Source organism: Sinocyclocheilus anshuiensis, unplaced genomic scaffold, assembly GCF_001515605.1.
Source record: "Sinocyclocheilus anshuiensis isolate Anshui unplaced genomic scaffold, SAMN03320099.WGS_v1.1 scaffold863, whole genome shotgun sequence".
Taxonomy (NCBI): Eukaryota; Metazoa; Chordata; class Actinopteri; order Cypriniformes; family Cyprinidae; genus Sinocyclocheilus; species Sinocyclocheilus anshuiensis.
In genome coordinates, this window is record NW_015547725.1 from 647,129 (window position 1) to 655,749 (window position 8,621).

An 8,621-nucleotide genomic window follows, 5' to 3' on the forward strand; every position below is an offset into this window, starting at 1 on the left:
ACTTTTTTATTTTAAAAACAAACAAGCAAGCCCTGCCCAGATTTAAAAAGTAACGCAAAAGTAACGTAACGCATTACTATCCATAAAAAGTAACTAAGTAACTTGATTAGTTACTTTTTTTATGGAGTAACGCAATATTGTAATGCATTACTTTTAAAAGTAACTTTCCCCAACACTGTGTGTCTATGTTTTGCTGCGCAATGTTGGCTTTTGGCCATAATTCCTGCAGACTGCAGCCAATGGAAACGCTTCTCTATCAGTGTGTCCTGCTCAAGTGTGCCACACAAGTCCTGAAAAGTGAAGCCAAAACGTTTCGACCCCCCAAGAAATGCTCCTCACAGGACAGAGCATGAAAGCAGACTGCAGTTTTTGTTCAGTGCTGAGTTAGGCCTATTCAAACTCAGATCTTCTCATTATAACAAAGAAAGTGTGGACTAATGCATTACTTTTAAAAGTAACTTTCCCCAACACTGTGTGTGTCCTATGTTTTGCTGCGCAATGTTGGCTTTTGACCATAATTCCTGCAGACTGCAGCCAATGGAAACGCTTCTCTATCAGTGTGTCCTGCTCAAGTGTGCCACACAAGTCCTGAAAAGTGAAGCCAAAACGTTTCGACCCCCCAAGAAATGCTCCTCACAGGACAGAGCATGAAAGCAGACTGCAGTTTTTGTTCAGTGCTGAGTTAGGCCTATTCAAACTCAGATCTTCTCATTATAACAAAGAAAGTGTGGACACAATGTAAATAATAGATTCAGTGTGCAGTGGAGAGCTTCATTAACTATGAAGCTTCATTAAATTTGTGAGATTGCCATGAATTAAGATGAGTTAAATAGTGCCTCATAATGGGAAGGTTCATTTCTGTCATTGATCAGAAGGTGCTCCTAGATTTTTGATTGTGTTCCTAATTTTTATTTTTTTTTTAAACAGGAGCACAAGTGCTCCTAAAAAGAAATGCAAGCGTAGAGTCGTTTTACAAACTAATTGCAAATGTTTATGCAAAGTGTAAACTATTAAATATAATCTACAAATCATGCAATGCTGTACCACTAAATAAGAAGTGTTTTGATGGAGGTCTTAGCTAATCAGGCCAATTAGAGACAATTACTAATCACTCTCATTTTTTATTAAATCATTCTTTCATTTCACTCATCTAGATACATTTTGTTTTAATTATTAAACAAACGGGGCCATTAATGATGCTTACATTATAAGCATTGCAGGGTGCCTTGTTTTGATATCTAAGAAGGTTTAGAGAAAATATGAAATAAGTGTAATGTTATTATAGATTATAAAGGGTTTTATAATTAAACACTTTCAAAGCCAGAGTCCCCTCAGTGAATTTTTGGCCATTTCCACCACTATTACATTTTAATTTAGTCTTAAATTATATGTCATTGGTATTTTAAAATGTAATAATAAATTATTCAAATTCTAATTTAATTTGCTACTGCATTACTGACTGCATTGCACGCTATGATTAACCGAGTGTCCTCCACTTAAAGCTGAAACACGACAAAAAGAAACGGTGCAGATCAACTGCATTATTAGAGAAATAACTACATTATCAGTTAACTCCATAATTCTGGTACAATTTACTCACCTTTATGTCATTCCAAGCGCAAAGACTTTAGATCTTATATTCGGTCTTCTGAAGCCATGTAGCCTAATAACTTAAGTTGTAATTTGCTATAAAACGCTATCAAATATCATTCATGCTTATGTTTTTCACGGCAAAGTTTGCAGCATTTCTCATGACTGATTGATAAGCGTCATTTGAATGTTTTGAATTGAACTGCTAATAACTGTTTTAGTTAAACAACTGTTATTTTTATATATTTTAAAAAATATAAAAAGTGTGTAAATTACATTTTAAAATAGAAGTTATTTAAAATTTTAATAAGATATACTGTATTTTTGATTAATGGCAGCCTTTAAAAAATATATTCCAAACTTTTACCTTTAGGGTATAAATAAATATACAGTATAAATATACAGTATAGCAGTGTATCATTAGTGTCCACTCTGCCCTCTGTTGACCACAATGGCTGGCAATATCAGCTAGAATTTAATTAAGGACACTGTTGCTGGCTTGATTATTTTTCTCCACTTCTACTGAAATGTTTGCCTCTTCCCTGACCTACCATGCCTGCTCTATTATGCTGTCAAATATCTCACTTTGCCCCATGAAGAATGAGTTTCTTCATTTCCACCCACTACACTGAGCTATTTATTTGTTTCTGTCAGGACCACTATCGTCAATAAAATAGAAGTTATTTAAAATTTTAACAAGATATACTGTATTTTTGATTAATGGCAGCCTTTAAAAAATATATTCCAAACTTTTACCTGTAGGGTATAAATAAATATACAGTATAGCAGTGTATCATTAGTGTCCACTCTGCCCTCTGTTGACCACAATGGCTGGCAATATCAGCTAGAATTTAATTAAGGACACTGTTGCTGGCTTGATTATTTTTCTCCACTTCTACTGAAATGTTTGCCTCTTCCCTGACCTACCATGCCTGCTCTATTATGCTGTCAAATATCTCACTTTGCCCCATGAAGAATGAGTTTCTTCATTTCCACCCACTACACTGAGCTATTTATTTGTTTCTGTCAGGACCACTATCGTCAAAGATGATTGACAATTAGCATACAGTTTGGATTGGCAGTATGGTTCTGTTCTGGGCAAGAACTCCCTGCGCATCCATGCAGATATCCCCCAGATATCGTTAAAGTTCAATAATTTTATGTACACATTTTAGAATTGGTCTGATTCAAAGGATAATCAGAAGGCTGAATCCCGACTGACTGAGGAGGAGCTGGGGATGGAGGAGGGTAATTGTCGTATTCCTATAGGTAGATGGGGATCAGCTGAGAGACAGCTGGTGCAAGCTTAACTAACTTGACCTGCCAGAACTAACGCTATGCTTGATTTCTATTTAGAGGATACACCTCCTCAAAACCCACCAATACATACTAAATTAAATATAGTACGATCTGCACTACAAATTTGATGTGGCCGTTGTCTTGACTCAGACTTGGGCACGATTTAAGTTTCCTGCATGTTTGCTAACTAAAAGGCAAGATTAGAAAATATACAGTATTTGTGGTTACACTTTATAATAAGGTTCCATTTGCTACCATTAATTACCTACATCAGGTAACATGAATTATACTGTTATTTCAGTATTTTTCATCCAATACATCAACATTAACAAATATGACAAAATACTGTAACAAACATATTGCTTATTATTAAGTTTACTTTAGTTGATGCACTACTAATGGGACCTTATTGTAGGTGTTTATTTTTTGGAATCTGAGAAATGGAAATATCAAGCCCAACAGATAATTTCACTTATAAAAATAGACTCAAAATCACAGGTTTGCAAAACTATTTTATTTACAAGTCAAAATGGCTCAAAAGCGGCCACAGTTTATGCTCATGCAAACCGTGGAGTTTACTGTAGTGTGACAATGTGGTGTGAGGAGCCGACAGGCAACTGTCTCCCTCCTCTGCATAGAAGACAATGTACAGGAGATCTCATGGAGTTTATTACACACCAGAAGGTGGAGAAGCATCCTCACTGCCTGGACTCTACAACCAGACACAAGTGACATATGAAAGAAATGTGTGGCGTTACAGAACTGCTTGCCAATCTGTGCATTGGCACTACGTCATCATAACGCTTTAAGCTCTATGGTACAAGACAAGGTGACAGCAGCCTCAGAAATCTGCATTACATGCCATCAATCATGACTAACCAAGTGTCCTCCACTTAAAGCTGAAACATGACAAAAAGAAACAAGCATTCTCATGAAAGAAACAGGGTGCAGATCAACCACATTATTAGAGATTACTTTCAATTCATTATCGATTCAAGCACTTAACTCCATGATTAATGGAAAAGCTCACCCCGAAAAGAAAATTCTAGCACAATTTCCTCTTTACTCTTATGTCATTCCAACCGCACGTGACTTTCTTTGGATCTTATATTAGGTCTTCTGAAGCTATGTGATAACTTAAGCTGTAATTTGCTAAAAATGCTTTCAATCTCATTTACGCTTATGCATATTCAAACATTCTTTTGTATGGTGCTTTTGCATCAGCATCAAATAGCCATTGGTTGTGCAGTTTCTCGTGACTAATTGTAATGCGTCATTTGAATGTTTTGAATTGAGCGCAAGCACTTATTTGATATGAAAACTGTGGAGGGGAAAAATGAAAAATTTCAGTCCCACACACAAAGTTATTGTATGGCTTCAAAAGACACAAGATAAAAGCATGGCAACACAGTTGCCAAATATCAAATGCTGACCTAGTTACACCTGACTTTCTGTCCGTTACAACTGAAGCTCCATGCTGAAATTCACATTTGGCTTCTGTAAACAGTAAATGCCTTCTCTGATTTGATTGGCCATCTAAGTCATTTTGATACTGATGAGCGCTGTTCAGCTCAGATAAGCAAGTCCATTATCTTGGCATTGTACAACATCTTTTCAACAAAGTACAGTTATTATTAGGCAATTATTTAACAACTTTTATAATACACCAAGAAGAAATTTAGAGGTCCGTATCTCGGGGACCTCCATGTTTGGAACAAGTTGTGTGGACTACTTACAGTACACTTTTTTGTAATTCCCGGAGCTCTACAACCCATTCCCTCTATAGACTTTCTTTGTTTGAAAAAGAGCAACTTTGACATTCCACTAAACATTTCCTTTTGCGTTCACTGGAGGAAATAAAGTCATGCGCAATGGGTAAATGACAGAATCTTCATTTTTGGGTGACTTTGTCCTCTAAGCAGTGGGTAATTTGAGGAATGGTTATAATTAAAATGCAAAACATCTTCTAAAATGCAGTTTGCCCTCACTCACTAGCAAATATGTACACTTTCAACTACATACTACGATACATTAAAAATATCAGAAGACTTTTGAGAACTTCACCCCCTTTGGAGCCACGACCCAACCCATCTCACAGTGTGGCAGTACAGCTCTGTAACATCTGCAACCCTTGAATATTCAGTGTATTTTCAGAGGACAGGAAACAAGAGAGGATGAGGGCAGGAATGCAGTATCAGAGATAAATGGATGAAGAGACAGGATTTGGGAGTGTGGAGTGAAGGACAGCAGCAGGTATCAGCCAGCCAGTTTGCTGGCCACCAGAGAGGGTTTCCTCTGTGGCAGGTCCTGAGGGGTGGGGATGTGGTCTCCGGTGATCTCGGTCTTCTCTGTCTGCGCCGCTGGAAGCTGCTTGTTCTTGATCTTGGCCTTCGCCATGTTGTAGTCGCCTGAGTCAAAGTACTTTGGCTGGGAAAGAAAGCAGTTGAGGAGAACTTGTTGGCATGAGTGAATTATGGCACAGTAAATGTGTTGATTCTGTTCCAAATACTTTGAAAGATGTTGTTACACTGTAAATATACATGAATTGAAAAAATGTTCAACAAAAACAAGACTGCCAAATATGAAATAGTATGCAATAGTAAATACAAACATATAATATGAAATTATTTCTTAATACGCTTCTTAATGTAATGTCACGATCAACACGGAAGACGTCATTTTTCTCCTGCAGCAGTAGGGTTGGGTATCGATTGGGTTTTTTATTTTACCGGTGCCAAATCGATACTTTTAAAACGGTACCGGTGCCTGAACCGATACGTAAAAAAAAAGAGCCACAAAAAAACGATGGATAACATTAAAGAACATTAAAAATATTTAAAATAAATATACAGTGGGTACGGAAAGTATTCAGACCCCCTTAAATTTTTCACTCTTTGTTATATTGCAGCCATTTGCTAAAATCATTTAAGTTATTTTTTTTTCCTCATTAATGTACACACAGCACCCCATATTGACAGAAAAACACAGAATTGTTGACATTTTTGCAGATTTATTAAAAAAGAAAAACTGAAATATCACATGGTCCTAAGTATTCAGACCCTTTGCTGTGACACTCATATATTTAACTCAGGTGCTGTCCATTTCTTCTGATCATCCTTGAGATGGTTCTACACCTTCATTTGAGTCCAGCTGTGTTTGATTATACTGATTGGACTTGATTAGGAAAGCCACACACCTGTCTATATAAGACCTTACAGCTCACAGTGCATGTCAGAGCAAATGAGAATCATGAGGTCAAAGGAACTGCCTGAAGAGCTCAGAGACAGAATTGTGTGTTAAGGGCTGGATTTTCACTGGAGGAAAAAGCTGTGGTGTGATGAGGGGTGAACGCAGCGAAAACTTTACAAACCGATTGCTCCCTCGTGACCTTTTGTAAACTGTATTTATGACAAGGAACTGCACAGATACAGATATTATAACAATCTATCGATAAACACACACCTTGTGTCCTCTGTTTCTGTTTGAGTCTGCGGGTTGTAGAGCGCACTGAAAGATGCGGAGGAGACGAAGTCTGCCACCGTTTTCATACGAAATTTAAAGGGGACTGACTCTGAAGCGGTCACGAATTTGTGTACAGTTTATGGAGCTAATCGCTATAACCCCGCTAAAAATGGCCTAGCGACGCCCATGCTTCTTACGTCCATTTCAGAGAACCAGGACAAATATTTCAATCGATCGCTCAGGCATTTAAGTGGCACCAAAATCTGCGTTCTTATTCGGTTCTAGTACATACCGGTTACATAGGTACCATATTGGCACCGGGTTTCGGTACCCAACCCTATGCAGCAGGCTTGCTACATACCCGGTCTGTCTACACTACCAGTCAAATCTTTGGAATAATTAAGATGTTTTAAATGTGTTTGAAAGAAGTCTCTCATGCTCACCAAGTGAAAACATTGTGGAATAAGTAGTAATATTGTGAATTATTATTACTATTTTTTTTAAATAACTTTTCTATTATAATATATTTAAAAATATAATTTAATCCTTTGATGGCAAAGCTGAATTTTCGAAATCAAGCTGATAACATATTATTATTACTATTATTAAAAGCAGTTTTTGGTGCTTAATATATTTGTGGAATCAGTGATGCACTACCATTCAAAAGATTGGGGCAAATAAGATTTTTTATTTTATTTTTAAGAAATTCATATTTTTACTAAGCAAGGAAATATCAAATTGATCAAAAGTGACAGAAAAGTCATGCATTATGTTACAAAATATTTTTTTTTAAATGCTATTCTTTTGTACTTTCTATTCATCAAAGAATCCTGAAAAAATGTATCAAATTTTCTACAAAAATATTAAAGGGGCTATAAGTAAGAATTTTCATGCATTAATTGCTCTTTTATTGCCAATGTGTGAAGAGCTTGACCTAGGTTGTCTATGAAAGCCTGTAGATTGATTTTTATTTGAAGGACTTCAAATAAATTTTTGCCTGGAAAATCAAAAGGATGTAATGTTTATGTGTGCTCCTGAGAGCCTCTCTTCCGTTCTGACACATGAAACAAATGCTTATACAATATTCAGGTTAATGACAAAAGAGCCGCTCTGTACCGTAATGTCAACATGTCATGCAAAACAAAGGCATTAATTCAAACTAAAGTCTCACATAGCCAGATCTATACAGTCTATAGTCTCAAATATACCTTATAATCAAACTATCATAAGTGTAATTTTAATGATCTCATTTGTCAACATGATGCCGGTCAATTGCAGAGCTGGTGCAAACATATCCACATTGTTATGATCAGATGCTTTCTTAACTGCTGCTTTCTCACTGCTGTCATTTTTATTGTGTTTATTTTGTTAGAGGAAATCATTATTGACATATTTGTTACTGAATATTGACATTCATCTAAGTGTTGGTCTCAGCAGCGTGGACGGCATCTTGATGTCCGTTACATTATATCGGTGCAAAGCTATTTCCAACTTCTTTTTACGTCTAAGCAAAGAATGGGAAAAACGTTTCCGCTAGTATATCGGGGCACTGAATTACGTTCAGTCTCTTGTACATGTGTGCATGAGCAAATAAGTTACTGTCTGCAGTTCACTTAACAGCCACCGTGTCGCTGAATATAGTGTCTTTAAGGAGCAAAAACAGTTTTCAACATTGATAAGAGCCATTAATAATAACGGAGCACAAATAATTAATGAACAAAATTGAGCACCACAACCCTCTACGGACACCTTGGCAATTGAATAACCATTGGCTAGTAATTTTTTTAGTTTACTCGCCAGACTGATATAATTTACCAAGGGTGCCAATAATTCTGACGACTGTACATGAAAATGTTTGTAAAATGGCAGTTTTATAAATATCTGGAAGTACACTCTTAACATCAGTCAGTCAAGCATTATAATATGATAATCAAGTATTATTTAATTATAGTTATTATTATTATTATTATACGAATTCTACTAATAAGAACAATATAAAAACGCACTAAGGATTAATGAGCTGCTGGATTCATGAATATTAATCAGGTTTTGTGCGTTCGCTTGAACTGATTTGCTGAAATCAAAACAGGGATGATAATAGGTGAGCGCCAGCCAATGAGATTGCTGCTTTCACACTAGAATTTACGGTGCGTTAAATACAGGTGCGCTGTGCATCCATTCAGATTAAATGAAAAATAGCACAGATCGCTTGAAGGAGAGAGAAACTCTGAAGCGCTCAGTCAGAGAGTGTTCGGCGAGTGAAAATATAT

General features: G+C 36.4%; 1 protein-coding gene across 1 annotated transcript in view; it reads right to left on the minus strand.

The window, feature by feature from the left end:
* Window positions 1-3,388: 3,388 nt before the first annotated feature.
* Window positions 3,389-8,621, minus strand: part of LOC107704273 (cAMP-regulated phosphoprotein 19-like) — a 10,012-nt gene continuing 4,779 nt past the window's right edge. The window contains exon 3 of the mRNA XM_016507155.1: window positions 3,389-5,316. Within this exon, the coding sequence (XP_016362641.1) occupies window positions 5,146-5,316 (171 nt within the window). The 3' untranslated portion in view covers window positions 3,389-5,145. The remainder of the gene's footprint in view (window positions 5,317-8,621) is intronic.